Source organism: Papaver somniferum, unplaced genomic scaffold (genome assembly GCF_003573695.1).
Source record: "Papaver somniferum cultivar HN1 unplaced genomic scaffold, ASM357369v1 unplaced-scaffold_133, whole genome shotgun sequence".
Taxonomy (NCBI): Eukaryota; Viridiplantae; Streptophyta; class Magnoliopsida; order Ranunculales; family Papaveraceae; genus Papaver; species Papaver somniferum.
Window position 1 is genome coordinate 440486 of NW_020622492.1, and position 20375 is coordinate 460860.

The window sequence follows — 20375 nt, forward strand, 5'->3', positions numbered from 1 at the left end:
AGACTTCATTGGGATTGTGAAGCCAGACCCAACTATTTTCTCTGTAGTTGCGTGACCTTATCTTGCTGTTTCTATCGTATTTGAGTACAATCGTAAGATTGTCTTGAGATTAATTTCTCCGATAGGCAAGATAAAAAAGTAGTCACAAACACCTTCGTCTCATCGTTTGTGATTCCACAATATCTTGTTTCGCTAGTCGATTAAGATTATTGTGAGGTGATTGATAATTCTAGGTTGTTCTTTTTTTTTACTCGGTCAATAAAATAGATTAAAAAAGCAAAAACTGTACAGGTCCTAGGCTATAACGAGCTAGCCATGGGCTACCAACAAAACTAGCATGTTTAAAACGAAAATAAACCTCACCCGACCATTCTACAAAAAACATAGAAATTGGCCTCCCCTCATAAAACACAAAAATGTCCTCATCTAGCAAACAGGCTTGCTTAGCCGAAGCATATGCAGAAAAATTAACTTCTCTATATTTATGAATGTAGCGAATATTGGAGTAGAAACTCCTCTCCAATCTCCACTTCTGATTTAATTGCCAAGGTAAACCCTCATTTTGAAAACCTTGAATGCAACTCATCGAATCAGATTGTACGCAGATACTCCTAAAATTCCACCTTCTGGCCAACATAGCACCATATATAATTGCGCACACTTCCGTATAAAAGTTTGTCTGCAATCCCAGGCCAACGCAGAGGACTCCCAAAACAGCTGCATTTTCATCACGAAATGTAACGCTAGCACCAGCCGGGCCTGGATTTCCAAGGGACGCACCATTACAGCAAATCATGATTTCATCTTGGTTAGGAGGACACCACCTTACCTCAATTGGAGAAGAAACTTTGCACGATATATGTTTCACTTTGAAATAATTCAAGATGCGTAAATCCTTCATTGTATTATTCATATGGCCCTTCATCCGTATTGAGTTATCACGAATTAACTGATAAACTCTACCTTTAAAACCTAGCCAATGCACAACAACATCTTCAAAATAAACTTTGTTGCGCAGCCTCCATAACTCCATAGTGATTGCAAGATTAGAAACCAACCACAGATCCTTAATCATCCTGCTGCACCCCTTAGCAGCCTTATACGAAGCCACCAAATCTTCTCTTGGTTGCAGATAAAAAATACGAGCCACCCAAGCCCAAATTCTCTTGGAAAATCTGCACTTCCAAGTAATATGGCTAAGAGTTTCTCAATCCCGTCTACACAAACGGCACATTGAAGGCAAACACCTCCCAGTCTTCTTAATGACATTATCATCACTAACACAACACTACTTTGCCCAGATCTTCCAATATTGAACACTTAGAGTAGGGTGCACAACTGGCCGAGTAAACAAAGTTGCAGTTGGCAGAGTTTCCACATTCTCTCTAATGGCAGCCTTTGCAGATTTAACTGAGAAGACTCCTTTGCTATCTAAATCCCAAATCTTATAGTCATCGGCCCCAACAATAATAGGCAAGTTTCCAACATCAATATTGAGACGAACCATCAAATCCCGTGTGCTTTGAGGAATATCCCAAGCACCATCAACAATGATATCACTAACCTTAGCCTTAAAATCATTAGGGCCTTTGGAAGTAATACCTAATCTCTTCGCAATCGAAAAATCACCAAGCCAATTATCAAAGAATAAGGAAGTATTAGCGCCATCACCTATAATTGTCCTAGTGTGTTTCCGCACAAAATCATAAAACCACCTGATTCCAGGAAAAACCGTAGAACCAAGTTTGTAATCAATCAAAACTCCATTCAATTTGAAGTACTTCGCCCTCAAAAATCTGGCCCAAGTCTTGTCCGAATCACGAATTGAAATCCATAACTTCATAAGCATAGCCTTGTTAACATCAATCAATCTTCTAAGGCCCAGGCCACCTTCACGTCTTGAACAACACAGGTTGTCATATAAAACCGTAAAGAACTTACGCTTTTCTGCATCATCCGACCAAAGAAAATTCCTAATGAACCTCTCAACCTGTTTAATGATATTGCAAGTCCATTTATAAACAGCCATAGAGTGAATAACATAACTAGCAATCACCGATCTGATCAAAACCAGTCTAGCTTGAAAATATAAGAGTTTACCCTTCCAACCAGCCAACTTGTCCATAATCTTTTCAACCACCTGCCTGACATGAATGTGCCGCACAATGCCAGGCTTCAATTGAATTCCCAGATATTTATCCGGAAATAAATCTCTTTCCATGCCCAAATAATTAGCAATAGCAATACTCCGAGAATAAGTGCCACCACCGTAATAAAATTTGCTCTTCGCATAATTTACGCACTGGCCTGAATCCTTCTCATAGACACTAAGCATAGTCTTCAAATTTTGCAAACTATGAAGATTACCTCTGCAGAAAACAAGAATATGATCCGCAAAGAGAAGGTGTGTTGGAGCCACACCTTTCTTACTAACCATGTTGTGCATACTTCTATTAGCAAACAATTTAGAGAGATTACGACTCAAAATATCTTCAATAAGAACAAAAATCAAAGGTGAAATATGATCACCTTGGCGCAACCCTCTAGTGATGCTAAAAAAAACCTCTGGACTGCCATTTATTAGCACAAAAATCCCAGCCGAACTAAGAATACTATGAATCCAAGAGCACCAGGTTTCAAAAAAACCATATTGACGGAAAAATTCAGTTATAAACTCCCAACTTACAGTATCAAAAGCTTGAGCAATGTCAAGTTTTAAGCCAACATTACCAAAGTTCCTTAGCGCAGAAATCTCATTAATCAATTCAGACGCAAGAACTATATTTTCACGAATGTTCCTTCCCTTCATAAAAGCCACTTGTTCTTCAGAAACCAGTCTATTCAGAACCGTACCAAGCCTGGTAGCCAAAAATTTTGTAATGATTTTGAAGAAAAAATTACTCAAACCAATAGGCCTAAAATCCTTAATAGCATCCGACCTTGTGTTTTTTGGAATGAGAACAATAAAACTAGAATTAGTGCCATTAGGAATTTTTCTCATCAACCAATTATTTTTAATGGCACTAAAAAGATCAGTAGCAATAATATTCCAATAATGTATGTTGAAAGAACCTGAGAAACCATCTGGGCCAGGCGCCGAATCCGCTCCCAAGTCAAAAACAGCTCTCTTAATCTCGTCTAGAGTTGGCACAACATCCATAAAAAAAACTCTCAGGGTGTGAGATTCTTTCATGCTCAAATTCAAACAATTTTGGATCAATGACAGCCGCTCCACCATTAAACTTATCCTTCTAGTGATTGACAATGAAATCTTTAATTTCATCCTGCAAAACCAAAGTAGAGTTAGATGAAATCCTAAGTTCAGATATTATATTTTGACTCCTCCTTATACGAATGCTATTATGAAAAAATCGAGTGTTTTGGTCACCATCCTCCAACCAAGTAACTCTCGATTTCATCTTAAGCATTACTGCAAAATCAGTCTGCACTGCATCCACAGCATTCTTGGCATCTGCCACCTTGGTGAATTGGACTTCATCCGCCGGATCTAAATCTAGAAGATCATTTTCAAATTCAAGACTAAGTTCAGCATGTTTTAAACGAAATTGAACATCACCAAACACAGTTCTATTCCATAGCTTCAAGACTTCCTTCAAACGTTTTAACTTTCTAGCAAAAAAAAGGAGGCGCACCAACAAGGCGCAAATTCCAGCTATCTTCTACCAGCTACATAAAACCTGGATGATCAAACCACATCTTCTGGATTCTAAATGGAGCTCTTGCCGGCCTTAGGCTGTCAAAAGCAAACCCAAAAAGAGGGGAATGATCTGAACATATCCTTGGAAAAGCTTTGCACCTCCAATTTTCATATTTGTAACTCCAAGCATCATTCACAATCGCCCTATCATTCCTTGAAACAATATGACGATCACCACTCTGACAATTAGACCAAGTATATTTTTTGCCAATCGAATCCGCTTCCACTAGCCCATTATCATAAATCCAACTTTGAAATTCATTCATATAAGTACTTAAAGTTGGCCTACCTCCCTTCTTTTCATCCAGACGAAGAACACAATTAAAATCACCAAGCACCAACCAAGGAATAGATATAAAACCCAACCTCAATTGTTTCCACAATAATCTCCTTGTAACCGGATCCCAAGAAGCATGAACAGCCGTAATCCAAACACCATCAAAATCTAAAGTAATTGCTTGTTTAGAAGAAGATAAAATACCTGATCTTGCCAAAGAATTCTTCCACAGAACCCATATGTTACCTTTTTAACCAACATCCTCATTAGTGATAACATCTTCACAAAACTCATCCAATCTCAAAGACCTAACAAAATGTGTAGTGCAAAAAACTTTCGGTTCTGCAATACAAAAAACATCAGGTTTTTGCAAGTGATAGAGCTCCTTTAACTTGGCCTTTGCACCATCTTTGGCCAAGCCTTGAGCATTCCAATAGAAGACCCTCATTGATTACCCCTATCACGTGGAGGGATTTCCGAACCCCTTAATTTCATCTTATTTCTTGTTTCAACATGGCTAGTACTCTCCGCAGGTTTAGTGCCCGGTTTCTTTTTTTGGTTTAGTTTTTGTAGTGCCAGCCACTTTCTTTTCCAAAGTTTCTTGCTTCAATTTTCTGTCGCTGCCTTCTTTTCCCGCTCCTCCTGATCCATCAGAGCATTCCATTCAATCTTCTTAGATTCAACATCTACATGATTAATACTTGGTTGTGAAGTATCAGGAGGGATATCAGAAACAACCTCCTCCGCCTCTTTGTTAACTTCCTCAGTACCAGATTCAAATCTGTTTGATAAAGTTATATTATCAACAGAATTTTCCAGAGATGATCTTCTAGATGTTTTAGTAGCAGCACTAAAACCAGCCTCGTCAACAGGTTCCAACACAGAATTTGTAGGGAGCAAACCTGTAGCTATAGTTTTAACAAGGTTTTCAATATTATCTTGAACAAAATTGATCTCAGCTTGCTTCTTCTGCTCAAGGTCCAGATTCCTCTTCTCAAGTGATAGTTTTCTAAGGGTCTCAACTCTAGTATGCGCCATTTCTTGCTCAATTCTGGCCACCTATGCATCTCTCTGCAAATTATAAGTCATTTTCTTCAATTCTTCAAGTTTTTTAATAGCATCAAGTTCTTCATCATCACCAAGTCAACATCCTCATAAGAAGTCATGACTAAAGCATAACTTAAAGCACCATCATTGTGCATCCCCGCAGCAACACAATCATTACGTTCAGAAGAAGCGCAATCTTTGCGCTGGCTTACACTATCTTTGCATTCTCCGAATTATCACTATGCAGACCATCATCAGATGCACCAACGTTGTTAACTAGAGGAATAGATTCATCAACAACACTCGTTGAAGGTATATCAATATATCTATGGGTTCCAGCAAAAACCTTTGTAATTGGGACTTTCGTTGTTGGAATAAGTAATGGTGGCGTAGTTTTTGCATCCGATTGATCCACCAGATTTGGGAATTTATCCTTTGATATTTTCTCCTTCTTCCAAAATTTTTGTAGCTCAACAATCTCAACTTCAATTCTGTTCTTGATCTCTGGATCCTTTTCAGCATCAGCTTGCTCTTGTAAATCCCTACGTTTCTTAATACGACACTCAACATTAATATGACCAATGGATATGCAGTGATCACAAAAGCTAGGCTGATTAAGGATTTCATAGTTTTGAACAAAAGCTTCCTCACCATATCCACCATTAATAATAATCTTACCAAGTGGCTTCGAGAAATCAATATCAATCAAAACCGCAGCAAAATAACCATACTCATAATTTAAGGTTCGCGGATCAACCGCACATGGCTTACCTAAACCTCTAGCCATTCTAAACAATGATTCTTCATCCCAATATTCCCATGGAAGAGCTGGAAAACGAACCCAAACAGCAGCCCTTGTAACCTTGTCCGACTCAGGATCAAACATTTGGCGTCCATGGCTGAAGTTTAAGCTTTTGCTCATTAATCTTCCACGGACCATCATAGCTAACCCTCTTGCGATCGTCCTCATTGTCTAACTTGATAACAAAATAACCTTTAACCCATGGAATAAATTGAACCGAACCTTCCAGCTTCCATTGATTCAATAACTCCCTTTTAACAGCATCAAATTTGAGTGTTCTAAAATCTAAACGACCAACCAAACTAAACTTCCAAACAACTTTAATTCTAACATGAGTTTCACGCGGAATTGTAATAAAAAATTCATCTGTTGATGTTCTAACTGTAGGATGTGACAAAGAGTCCGCATCAATATTAGAAAGAACATGAGTTCTCTTCTTAACTATGGATGCCCATGATCGATTACCACCATCACCCGCAACCATATTACCATCTACAACCTGTTTTCCAGAACCGCTAGAATTAGGGTTATGGTTAGAATTTTCCTTCGGCCTATAGAACTATCGTGATCTTGATTTCGAACGTGATCTAGCATGGTTATCATTGTTGAAGAAACGAGCACGTGCATGATATGCAGTCTGTGATTGTTCGCCTAAATTAGGCGGAACTTGATTTTGCGCCATGAATGCGCAAAGCCGAGAAAACTTAAAACACAAAGAAAAGAAAGGGAGAAAAAACCGGAGCTCCTTCCCTCCCAAACCCTAGGTCTTGCTTTTTAATTCTAGGATGTTCTTCGGGAATATAAGTCTGGGTTATCAACTGGTTCATGTTCACCTTGATTTATCAAAAGACGGAACAAAAACTCGTAGGCATTTCTGTGGGAGACAGATTTATCTATTACCGTAGACTTTTATGTGTGATACATATTTTTTTATTAAAGTCTTCGACTTTGGGTCGTAACAACTCTTATTTGTGGGTGAGATCAGCTAAGGGAATCAAGTGCGTAGTATCCTACTGGGATCAGAGACATAAGGAGCGCAACTGTACCTTGGATCAGTGTGAGATTGATTGGGGTTCAACTACAATCCAGACCGAAGTTAGTTTGTAGTAGTCTAGCGCCTTAATACAGTGTGTGTTCAATCAGGACTAGGTCCCGGGGTTTTTCTGCATTTGCGGTTTCCTCGTTAGCAAAACTTCTGGTGTCTGTGTTATTTCTTTTCCATATTATATTTTTTTTATATAATTGAAATATCACAGGTTGCGCGTTGAATCGATCAATTGGGAAATCCAACCTTTGGTTCTTGAGTGAAATTGATTGATCCTTGAACATTGGTTTTTTGGTACCGTTCAAGTGATTTATCTTGTGTTTAATTAGACTCGCATATTTGTATTTGCTTGAGTAAGTATTAAATCGAGAAAGTAAGATATAACTCTTTGATATACTTTGATTAAGATTGAGTATGACTGTCTAGTTGATTCTCTTAAAAGTATATTGGAGATTGTTCATACAGATTGCTAAGAGAAATATTGGGTGTGATTGTTAGACCCCCGCCTTTTCACTAATTACATAACCCCCTTCACCTGATTCTTAAAGAAACTTATATTAAACCGAATACATCTAATTATACTTCAATTAGGGGCAAACCCATCATAAATAATTCGATTAATCAATCAAATCAAAAAATAAACCCTCGCATTAATAAAAAACCCTAATTTACCTTTTCTCTGTTGTTTCTTCCTGTGATCGAACAACTTCAGCACCATCACCATCATCTTCAATCAATTAGAATAAAAAAATTTTAAAAGAATTCTCATATAAAGAAGCTCAAATCTCTGAGATCGAATCAACAGAGAGGAGAAGAAGAAGAAAGAGGAAGGAAAGAGAAGAATGAATTCTCATCCTCGGTTTGGTGAAGATAAGGCCAACCGAATTCCTGAGGAACCCAACACTCTGGATAAAGCTGCCAAAGCGGCTAGACTGCAGAATGACTATTTTTCCCTTCAAATAATTCTGATGATACCTTATTTGTTTGATATCCGGATGACACAGTCGAGTAGTCCATTCCGCGTAACTTTTTAAGATCTATCAAGCGGTAATAATTTTGTATCTAGATCCTTGATAGATTAATTTCTATTAATTAAGGTTCATCTCTAATTAATCGAGTCATTAGCGACCTAATTGTCTCTTGACTGGTCTAATAGCGTTGACGAGCTTGAGGGTCGTTACACAAGGTTTCATGGTTCTGAATTGGTATTGATTATGTTATTTTTACTAGATTTTTATTGTATAATTTTATTTTAATTGTTTGTTTTAGTTTTATTAAGAAATCGATTAAAAAATAAGTGCAACATGATGGCTTAATATTATTTTGTGTGTAAGGTGAAATTTGAGAGTATAGGTTATAATGAGGTCCATGGTATGAAAGCCATGACTCTCTTTAAAATGTATCTGGGAGTTTCGGTTGTAATGAGGTCCATGGTATAAAAGACATGACTCTCTTTAAAATGTATCCTTTTTATATTTGAAAATTGCATCATTTTTTTTCCAATATGAATTCTAATACAAGTGCATATGTTATACCAGTCGCCAGATGTTGCCACATTGCTTATTGTGTTTGAAGTTGCATGGGATGATCTTTGGGTAATTAACTATCTTAATGAACTCCGGGTATATCCATCTTCTCTAAGTTGCATACTTTGCTTTGTGATTTTCCTTGAAAAGTTTCAATACATCCCTTGGATTAGAGGCTTAAATTTATAAAGATTGGAGTTTGAGAGCATGGAAGAAGCTTCGAGTGGCATGTCTGCGTAGTTCTCAGGGAAAAAAAAAAGATCATGTTTGTGGATGTAGTTCTCTCTGTTGGCTGGAATGACAACTCACGTACGGTTTTAACGGATCAAGGACTTGATATGTGGATTGCATCTTTATTTTATGAAGAAGAAAATCAAGTAAATTCTTACTTTATATCTTAGCCAGGAGTTGTATCTTATGTTGTATGGTGCAGACGGATTATATGTCTAATTTCTGCTGGGGGGCTTGATCTTTTTATGAAATGTGGATAGCTGTGTCACGGAGGAAAAACATAAAAATGTCGGGAGATATATAATAATCGTATCTTCCTTAATTTCTCTTCATTAAGGTTTATTAGAGTAACATTTGTCGACATATTGTTTCTTTTGGTTACATACTGATGATTTATCCATGCTTTGGCCTTATAAATGGTTAATATGATAATCTCATCTTTTACCGGGTTACCAAAAGTTTCGTGATGCGAACATGATCTAACCTGGAGATCAACCAAAGTAGACTATTTGGGGTAGGGAGTTTGAGGATGACTTGATCAACCAAAGGTGACTTATATTGCAGATTGATTAAGGATTTATTGACCAATTAATTTACTGACAACTAGAAGCCAATTGGAACTTTACCATGCCTGATGATTTGTTTACAATTCTTTTTACTTGGGAGCTATCTCTGAAGGATGCTCAACAGCTTCAAATCTGGCATATGATTGCTATTGCTATACTATGGTGCCTGTGGAATGAAAGAAATGCCAGAGCTTTTCAGAATAAAGTGAGTAATGAAGTTGCAGTTGAACAGAAAATCAAGTACACTCTCTTCACTTGGTGTCTTGTGTTCAAAAATTTAGAGTTTCCTAGCTTTCAAGATGTAATGGCAAGCTGGCCTAAGATATATTTTGATTTCCTTTAGCTTGAAGAGGTAGTCTGTTATCTCTTGTTTTTCTCTTTCCTTCTTTCTTTTGTACTCTCTTGAGGATGGTACAAGACACTTTGTACCCTCTCTCGTTTTGATCAATATATTCTTCTTTACCGATCAAAAAAAAAGAATCCAAGGTTTAGGCCATTGTCATATTGTTGATTGATTAGTGTTTTATTGTCGACTAAGAACCAATATTTGTTTCTGACCACTAGAAGAATCCCTGAATGTGCGACCTATGCTAGAGTACATTAAGTAGGGATGAGCGGTCTAGTGTAAAGAGTTTGTTGGGCGCAAGATGGTAACACATAAGACGTATATTGTGGCAGCACAACTTAGTGTGCTCATTGTTGTCTGTACAAAACCAAAATCATATTTAAACCAACTTTATTTAATTTGAGATTTTATGTTCTGCTATTCCTTAATTTCTTGCAGACATATTTTTGGGCAAATGCTTTTTGCGAGCACTCAAATTATCTTAAGTTGCATTTCATGGACAAGCATCTATTTGTTTAATAGACCGAATTTTACATGTAAGAAGTATTATGTTGATCTTCTTTTGAACTTTGAAGGTTTAATTATCAAAGATACAGTCAATTTCTTAATTAGTAAAATTATGAACATATAGTCGATCTTGCATGTTTGCGGTCTTTATACAAGTACAATTATACCACGTTCCTGTAGAAGCGAAATACACTTCCTTTCGACAACAGATGTAATTATGTTGTTTATGAAGGAATTTTTATAGCGTTGTATTTATAATTAGTATGTTTCACCCGCCATTCTGTTGCGACACCAATGAGTGAGTTATACCGTTTTCTTCCGGTCGGACTGTGCAGAATTTCAAATTATGCATATTAATATGAGCCCGTCCTTTTAAATATTCATTAAGATCCCTACTAAGAGGAAAAATACCGGATCAAAAAACAATAGAATTATCAATAAACAACAAATAAAAAAGCCACATAACTCCATAAAAATATAAAGTACATTTATTATTAGACTTGTGACTACGGCTAATAGATTATGTATAAAATATTTTTAATTTGCCTGATTTTATTAGTTTTCCTAATTATATTTTCCTATTTTTGTTATTATTTTTTTTTCTTGCCAGGAACTTTAAATCCCATCAAAATCTCTAAAATATACTTACCGTTACAAAATATTTGAGCCCCAATGCTGCACTTTTATTAATTGGCTACTATTAATATTATCATTTTAGTAATTGTATATTTTTATTGTTTATTTTTCTCTATTTCATTGTTCAAGTTTTGAATCCGGAGTTCACTAGCATCAAAACATACTTTTCTCTACACAATATTTAGGACCGTGCAACGCACGGGCGCCAAAACTAGTATATATATAGTTTATTTTATACACTCTTTCTTTTCTCTATGTAGAAATTTCACTCTTCTGACATTTGGGTTCCAGTTGAAGTGTAAGGATTTCGTAAATCTTTTGAAGGTACGCCTGATTGTTTGTCCTTGTCATCTCATTTGAATTCGCTACTCTTTATACTAAAGTGGTTTAAGTTTTAAAAACATATGTATTCTGCTACACTTTAAAATTTTCTTGTTGGGGTTTCTATATTGGACCCTAATTCATATTCTCTCTCTCAATTGTATAAACCCATAAACACATACAAGAAACATTTATTATTGTGGTTGTTTAATACATTATCTGATGAATTATAATAACTCAACCTCTTGGAATGAGATCTTTCCAGTATCGAGTCTACTGTTGTTTTTAACTTAAAAGACATTTTTATGTTCATTTATTTGGTTTTGTGGAGTTCAACAGAACTAAGTACAATCGAGATAAAGCTGTGAATGGTTAGGTTATTTAGTGAGGCTGCGTATGATTAGTTTATATGATCTATATTATAAAAAGAAGTGTTGTTTGTGTAGACTGATAAATCCGACCTTCGATTCGGCATCCGGCCGCACAGAATGAGAGTTGGGCGAGAAATATTTTTGTATGTCCAATCCCGGGTTTCCTGATTTCGTGAAGCTCCCTTTCATTTCTTAATATAGCTCTGTTTCCGAAAATATATGTCTTAATTCTGATACCAAGAAGATCTATTTAAGACGTCGCCTGTTCGTCAGTATTCTTCCTTCCAAAGGATTTCACTGCGTTAGATTTATATTTGATTGATCATAGTCCCGTATTATAGCTTTTTTTAAGAAAGATTGGTACCAATATGAGGTGTTTCTCGATTGATTTTATCTTCTCTCTCACTGGTTTTCTCAGATTACTTTGATTTTATCTTCTATCAGATAATAGCATCGGTATGTTATTCGAATTGTTGTCGTCTGTTAGTTTGTTTATTTACTTTAGTTAGTCGCGGAAATCATCAGAAGTTCAAACTTACGCTGAACGAAAGAGAATCTACCCAAAAGCAGATATCAGAAGTAAAATTCTAACAATGAAAGAAGAATTATATGAGTCGCTTATAATCTTAATTGGGAATCTTCCCGGTTTCTTTCTTCTACTCTTGGTACTTTGAGAATTCTATCTAGCCCTAGAAAATTTTCTTTGATTGCTTTGTCTATGAAGGTTGGTGATATGAGGTAAAACCCTTATTCTCATTGAAGGACTTCGAGAGATAAATATTCTGGTCTGGAATAGTAACACTCTTCGAGGATGATGACTTCATTGGCAGCGGGAAGTATGTTTTCTTAAACCCCCTTAAAGGAGTAAAAGTTGTTTTATAACGTATTCGTAGTTTTGGTTGTTTGTAGAGTTCAACTTCAAAAAGCTTTTTCATATCAATTTTTGTTGTTTGTAGTTTTGGTTTAGATGAATCAACTTTGCCAAAACAAAGTGGAAGGAGAAGGTAAATCTTAGTTAGAAAACTTGGTTTTTCTATCCAAAGTCTTGCATATCAATTTCGTATTCTAAAAGCAACATGTTGTTTTTGATGTTACACATGGGAGACGTACATCTAGAATCATTATCCCAATTTTGGTGTAAGTTCAATCTCCCTTTGTGCTTAAATTATCAAACCTGTAATTAACGAAACTATTTATAAAAGTACAGAACATCAGATGAATCAAGCATCTCTTTGACTGAAACAACAAGTGGACAAACTATCTATAAATGATAATTAAAGGTCTTTCAGGTTACGGTTACACAAACCAGTGAAAGAGGCCTTTTATAAACAATCATTACATTTGTGGTGTGCCGTATTGCTCGCCGGTGATGCTCTTTAGGTATTCCTTGCAGATATCTTGAAGCTTGATGTGGTGGCCTTGAGTCATGCTCTTGAAGTTAAGATTTAATCACATTTATTGCAGGCATTGTGAGCTCTCGGATGAAAGCTATTATTTTGTTTGTGCGTTTGCAGGCATAGACACTTTCCTAAAGTTGTTGCCAATATAAGGTGAACAAAAATGATTGGATAAGAGCTCACAATGCCTCATGAAGCATGGCAATACAGTCGCATCACGAAAAGAGAATCATTAAAGAAGTTGAGTACTCACAAGAAAAAGAATGTGGTGGTCTTATCTTTTCTATTTTTGGTTTTTTGATCAAACAAAGAGGTGATAGTCGTGGATAGTATCGTGATATATTAAATTCAATGGATAATATTTGTAACAAAATTGCCCATACAAAAGTTACAGTATTTGTAATATTGTGTATATCTTTCAACTTTTGGAATGTCTGCGGGCTTTCATGAATTCGTGTATTCACTAGAAGCCTATAAAAATAAATACACAAGTCATCATCTGAAGGACCCAGTCTGATGGTTGGAACAACTGTTAAATTATCTTGAGGCCGAACTCCAATGAGTAGGTACAAATGTTAGAGCCATTAAATGGATCCTACAACTACTGATAGTATTATTCGAAGCAAAATAAATAATGTTTGTAAGAGTATTAAAAACCTCACGTAATAGAATATGGGAAGCTTAGAGCATCCACAGTGGGCGAGTATAACCAAATTTATGAGATGAGATCCTAACACAGTGGGACGGAGTAAAGATCAAATTTGGACCAAAGATCAAATTCCAGACCAAATATGGTCGCGACCAAATCCCAAATTCTAATATAGTCGGGCGTAAATTTAAAGTACGCTTGATGCTGGGCGTAAATTTAAAGTACGCTTGTTAACGGGCGGAGATTTAAATTACGCCCGATGAAATTTTAATTAAATAAAAAAAAAAAGGAATGAGGCGGACTTTTAAAGTCCGCCTCTTAAAATTTGCAAAGTATGGGGCGGACTTTTAAAGTCCGCCCGATGGAATTTTAATGAGGCGGACTTTTGAAGTCCGCCTGTTAAAATTTAAAAGGGATGGGGCGGACTTTTAAAGTCCGCCTGATTGAATTTTAATGGGGCGGACTTTTAAAGTCCGCCTGACGAAATTTTAATCATGTACCGTTGCGTCACACCACGGACTAAACCCAAATTTTGGTCTTTTTTTTGATCTTTGATCTTTGGTTTTGATCGCACCACTGCAGTTGCTCTTAGATTACCTGTAACTGAACATATCTCTCGCTCTCTCTAGATTCTCTTTTGGTCAACATATTTTTGTTGGACTATTACAAAAGTATAACTTGCAATGCCCCGTAATTTAGTTGCCATTATTACAACATCTAACGCCTACAATAGGAACGGCCAAAGTGTTTAGTTAAATGGATTAACGTATGACGGTACCGTGGCACGATTTCTTTGAGAGTTAACATTTGGATGACTTGAAAATGTGGGGCTTACATTTGATCTTAGATTTTCCCATACACGCGGTCCCCAGCTAATTTGGTTATCTCGTATGCCTCGAATAATTTACAGTACTATTTCCATTATTACGAACCCACTAATTAAACATGCTACTATGATTCGACTAATTAAATATTTAGGTCATCCTAATAATCGAGATCTACGATCCCGGATTAATATTATGACCCAGCTAAACATATATTATAATCCCGCTAACTAAACATTGACCCGTCTAATTAAACGTACTATTATGATCCGACTAACTAAGTATTTGGGTCATTCCTAATGGCCTAGGTCGTAGACCCTGACTACTATGATGTGACTAACTAAGCATTTTATTATGACACGACTAATTAAACATTGACCCGACTAACAAATGACCTGTCTTACTAAAAATGCTACTATTACAATCCGACGAATAGTTTGGTCATTCCTAATAGTCGGGGTCTACGATCCCGGCTACTATGAGCCGATAAACTACACATGATATTATGACCGGACTAAATAAACATTAACCCGATCAACTAAACATGTTTCTATGATCCAACTAACTAAATATAAGAGGACCCGGGCTATTATCACCCACCTCACTTAACGTGATGCCTTGACTTAGCTAATTAAACATCGTGACAGTAAGTCCCAACTAACTTACCGATTGACTTAAATGTTGTGAGTGGACATGGATTGTCCACAAAAAAAATCAAAAGTGGAAAGAGGTATCACCCCGGCCTAGTTTCCTATAAAACAAAGAACCATCTTATTCCGGTTTTCCTTTTATTTGATTCAGGATTTAGACACATAATTCTTCTTTGTTTTTCAGAGTCCGGACAGTGTAAAGAAGGAAATGATTCAACTTAAATTTGAAAATGCTTATTTGCACCCCCTCCGTGTTGGGAACTCATTCTCGTCTGCACCGCTGGTTAAGAGGAAGGTGCCAATGAGGTATGACTAGTTGACATTGTCATGGACCAATAGTTATATCTTCTTACTGAAATGAAGCAAACAAACAAGCTAACCGAAAAGGCATTTTCCCAAGGAAATCCTGTTGTCGGTTTCTGGTTCGTAGAAACAAAAGTGTAGGACTTGAATGTTTTGTTGATATATGAAGTAGTGTTTCTTCGATTGTCGTGTTTACTTTTAACTGTTTAGTTGTTCGTTTAGGTATTCGTTCTTTTTTTTTTCGCCACAGTTTATTTAGAGCGGTGGTTTACCTTGAACAACTCAGATGAAAGCTAAATTCTTTCCATTTCTTAAAATCGGGAGTAGGGTTCAAGGCCAGAGCTGAATCAGAAGGCAGGTTGCTGTTTCTGAAATTGGGTTACAGTCACGAGGTTGAACTGTCTGTTCCACCAGCAGTTCGTGTGTTCTGTATTAAACCTAGCATAGTTCGCTGCACTGGATTAGACAAACAAAGGGTATACCAATTCGCTGCCGCAGTTCGTAGTTGTAAACCTCCTGAAGCCTACAAAGGAAAGGGAATAATGTATACTGATAAAATTATTAAGAAGGGAAAGAAGTCCAGATAATTGTGCCACGGTGTGCCTTATTGTTTTATATTAGAGACATTTTGTTGTGGCATTTGTGCCATTGTGCCAAGGTGCATAGAGAGATCTTACGCCCTTCTAATAGATTTTTTTTTTTTTTTTTTTTGAAGTCCATCATTTGTTACATTTCGTTCGTATCTAACACCTTTATAGTCTTAAATCATATGAGTCCCAACATTGCACGGTGAGCGTCACCCTCCCCTCTCCAAACTCATTCTTTCTTTTCTAATTTTGCATCATGTAATTCTTAATTTTTCTCTTCTCTCTCCCTTGTCACTTACCATCTAAATTTGAAAATTTTCGTTATAAAAGAAAAAACAAAAATGTTTTTACTCATAAAATTTCCGGAAAAAAAAATCCAGCTAACCTGAAAAAAAAAAAAAAACTTAAAACATCACCTAACCTAATCTACACTGGGCCACCAGCGCCTCTCCGTCTCCCTATTCTCTCTGTTCTCTTCTTTCTTATGGAACCTTACACGGCCAAGAGAGTTCTTCTTCTTCCCGTTTCCTGCGGCAAGAAAACTTGACAAAAGTTTAATCACTTGAAGTTTACATTGCAGTTTGTTGGTTTCGCTCAGAATTTTTTCTTTGTACTGTTGGAAGTAAAACCGTATCAGGGGAATAGAGAAACCCTAAAATAATATTCTTAGTTTTGTTCGTCTTTTTTCTTCCTGATTGGTTGATTCAAGTTTATGCGGATTGTTAGTTTGGTTTATTAAGGGATTTCTTCCTTTTATATGTTGGTATGATTCTTGCTATTTATTCATTCTTCTCATCACTTTGGTTCGGTGGTTTTATGTTGATTATTACATGTTTCTTAATTCGATGTATTTCAAAGCTGAACGTACTCTTTGTGCAAGATATTGTGCAGCTGATATCTACTACATCCCCTATGGACAGACCTTCTTGAATTTGGTTTTAATTACTTCTTTTTTCATTGTAAGAGAGAAATTAAAGTTCAACGCAAAGTTATTTTAGGGGAGTCGTCTTGTGCATGCTTAAAATGTTATTTACTTTCGAGGTGTTTTATGATAGTTTTAGTTAATTCTTATCTGATATAATGAATGACATTCTATTTTTTTTGTTCTCAGGCCATTAAATTTTTTGCGTTGTCATTAGTCACTAGTCATTAGATGGAAAAGGAGAGTTTGACAAATTGTTCTTGGACCGTATAGTGGTACTTTTAGTTTTTATTTATAGAGAGGACGATTGGTTGGCCAGAATCCACGACAGGGTTAACTACACTGTAAGTGCGCACTCATGAATACGCTTAATTTTAAGTAATTCAACAGGCTCACATAACCGAAGTCCACTAGAAAATTTTCTTGAAATCCCAGTGCAAGGGGAACAAATATACCACCCTATACTACTCATTATACATGAGTCATGTGCTATTAAAACTTAATTTTATTGTGCATAATTTTTGTACAATAATTTATTTAAGTGTCGTTAGGCTGTCGTTGGGGTATTTTCTCAATGGGATATGATGGGAAAAAAAATCAACCTTATCTGGATAATACTAGTTAATCAAGCATCCAACTATATACTCCATCCGTTTTTAAAAAATAGTCAGGTTTCTTTTTTTTTGTGTATGTTTAAAAAATAGGCTTGTTTCCATATGTATATGTGGAAAGTTAAATGTTAAAATTTTACTACTATACCCATTGAGGGACCACTTTTTTCTCTCTCCATTTTCTCTCCTAATACAAAAAGTGACTACTTCTCTCTCATCTTTCTCTAATAACAAATAAGTGGAGACCAAGGATAGATTATGAAAAAACATGAAAAAATGGCTCCAATAATTAATTTTTTTAATTTTTGTAAAAAACAAACAAGTCTATCTTTTATAAACTGAGGGAGTATATGTTTACATTTCTACACTGCCGTATCTATAAATTTCTGACTTACTCTAACACTGGAATCATCGACAACATGGGTTGTATTCTAATATACCTCTAGAATATCATTTTGAGTTGATTTTTTTTCTCCCTAATCCACTAGGCGTGGACTGTGGTATTCAAAATAAAAGGAATATTATAGGTATTTTTGTTGTAGATTTGGACTGCATGCATAGTCGCATGCAAAACACATACACGAACATGTATAGCCTTAGTTTAGTTATTTCATTTCCTATGGCGTTTCCCCCACAAAATTCATGATCACTGACTTTCAGCTTATTTTGGTGAATTGACAACAACCTAATGAGTTAGAATGTAGCTTTGATGCTTAAAATAATGTTTTTATCCAAGACAAGGTGAGAAAAAACAAAGGGTTATAAAAGTGCCCCTCTCATGGACTAGACAAAATTAGTTTAATCGTTCCCTCCTGATATATTGTGGTGGATATCTACTATTTTTCAAATAAAATAAATAGTCTTTAAGCTTCTGTATGTTGGCATATATAAGCCATGGTATAAAACATGTACATGTTTAGGTTTGTGAGGTCTTAAAGGTACATGTTTTTATATACATTCGAGATTAAACGCTCAGACATCATTGTACATGAAGTAGTTGGACGCGCATGTCTTCACTAATTATAATGAGAATGGAAGTTTAGTAAATACTAATGTGATACTTTCAATATTTGTGCAGTATGTTTAATTTTCAGGTACATTTCTTTCATTGATCTTTCAAATTTTATTGATGCCATGCAGACCTCCACGCTAAAAGTCGCAACCAGTTTTGTTCTTTTATATGAGATTAATTTATGGGTTCAATCGTAAGATATTATGGTATAATTGAAATTGACAATTCGTTTATTTCGTTTTTATGTCCAGAGGTTTTAGGATAAATCACAGTTATCGGAAAGCACAATTTCAAGTTGTGGTTTGTTTTGTTTGTCTGTTCTTTGAGTTTGTTGCAATATTGGGTTTTGGGATTTCTATCTCACACAACTGTGTTGAAATTAATTTCATTATTTTATATATATATTTGTACAAATACATTGAATGAGTGAAGTTTCTAATATTATAATTACATCAAGAGAATTAAATTTATTCCTATAGATAAATCAAAGAAATTAAAACTAATTACATCAATATTATTCTTTGCATGTACTAATCTTTGTTTCCATATTCTACATTGCATGTATTCAATCACATATTATTCTTTACATGTACTAATATTGTTTCCATATTCTTCACTGCATGTACTTAATATGTGTTGATCTTCTTATATATTTGCATGTGTTAATACCCCCCCTCAAGTTGGAGCGGTAGAGCCTGAACGAACGCCCAACTTGCCAACTAGACGACCAAATTGCGGAGCTCCCAGAGGCTTAGTGAAAACATCAGCCAGTTGATCAGACGACGGAAGATGTTTTGGTAGAATCAATCCACTTATTAACTTTTCACGAACAAAATAGCAATCAATCTCGATGTGTTTAGTACGTTCGTGAAATAACGGATTTTGAGTAATATGAATTGCTGTTTGACTATCACAAGAAACAGTGATAGGAAGAGGACAAGAAATGTGCATGTCTTTGAAGAGATAAACTAACCATTGAAGCTCAGCAGTTAGATTTTCCAAAGCACGATATTCAGCTTCAGCTGATGAACGAGCCACAATAGGTTGTTTCTTTGATTTCCAAGAAATTGGACTATCACCTAAGGTAACAAAATATCCAGTGGTAGAACGACGAGTAATTGGGCAGCATGCCCAATCAGAGTCAGTGTAACCATGAATATAAGGAGAACCGGATGAGGACAAGAATATGCCATGTCCAATGGTTCCCTTGAGATATCTTAGAATACGATGAGCAGCATCCATATGAGCTGATCTGGGATGTTGCAAAAATCGACTCAAATAATTAACTGAGTATGTGATATCTGGTCGTGTTACCGTAGTATATAAAAAACGACCTATTAAACGACGAAAGCAGCTTGGATCAGTCAATTCCGTACCATCTGTAGGAAGCAACTTGAGTTTTGTATCCATTGGATAAGCTGATGTACGAGCCCCTGTGAGGCCGGAATCCTTAAGGATATCAAGAATATATTTTCTTTGACATAGAAATATACCATTGGATGAGCGATAAACTTCAATTCCCAAAAAATATTTCAAACTACCAAGATCCTTGATTGAAAAATGAGAAGCGAGACGCAATTTGAGAGAATTAATGAAGTTAATATCTGTACCAGTGATGATAATATCATCAACATAGACAAGAACAAATATAGAGGTTGTACCACGATGATATGTGAAAAGAGAATTATCACATAAGGATTTAGCAAATCCTTCAGATAACAAAACTGAAGAAAGCTTCGCAAACCATTGGCGAGAGGATTGCTTTAAACCATAGATAGACTTTTTGAGTTTGAAGACTTTGGACTCACCTGGACGTGCCATACCTGGTGGAAGATTCATGTAAATTTCTTCATCCAAATCACCTTGAAGAAACGCGTTGTTGACATCAAATTGATGAAGAGTCCATCCTTTAATAGCTGCAATAGATAATAAGACACGAACAATAACCAACTTAGCTACTGGTGCAAACGTATCATAGTAGTTTATACCCTCTTGTTGTGTGTAGCCTTTGGCTACCAGTCGATCCT

The 20375-nt window shown here is 36.0% G+C and overlaps 2 protein-coding genes and 1 pseudogene across 2 annotated transcripts; 1 reads left to right on the forward strand and 2 right to left on the reverse strand.

The window, feature by feature from the left end:
- Window positions 1-268: 268 nt before the first annotated feature.
- LOC113333791 lies at window positions 269-1033 on the reverse strand. The gene has a single exon (XM_026580197.1). It carries the CDS (start codon window positions 1031-1033, stop codon window positions 269-271), a length of 765 nt encoding a protein of 254 aa, XP_026435982.1.
- Window positions 1034-1288: 255 nt separating this feature from the next.
- On the reverse strand, window positions 1289-4443 carry LOC113333792. The gene is made up of 4 exons (XM_026580198.1): window positions 4347-4443; window positions 3699-4241; window positions 3400-3514; window positions 1289-3284 (listed from the first exon to the last, which is right to left on the reverse strand). The coding sequence occupies exons 1-4, from the start codon at window positions 4441-4443 to the stop codon at window positions 1289-1291; spliced, it is 2751 nt and encodes a 916-aa protein (XP_026435983.1).
- An 11059-nt stretch (window positions 4444-15502) lies between these two features.
- Window positions 15503-15803, forward strand: LOC113333550 (annotated as a pseudogene).
- The last annotated feature ends 4572 nt before the right edge of the window (window positions 15804-20375 follow it).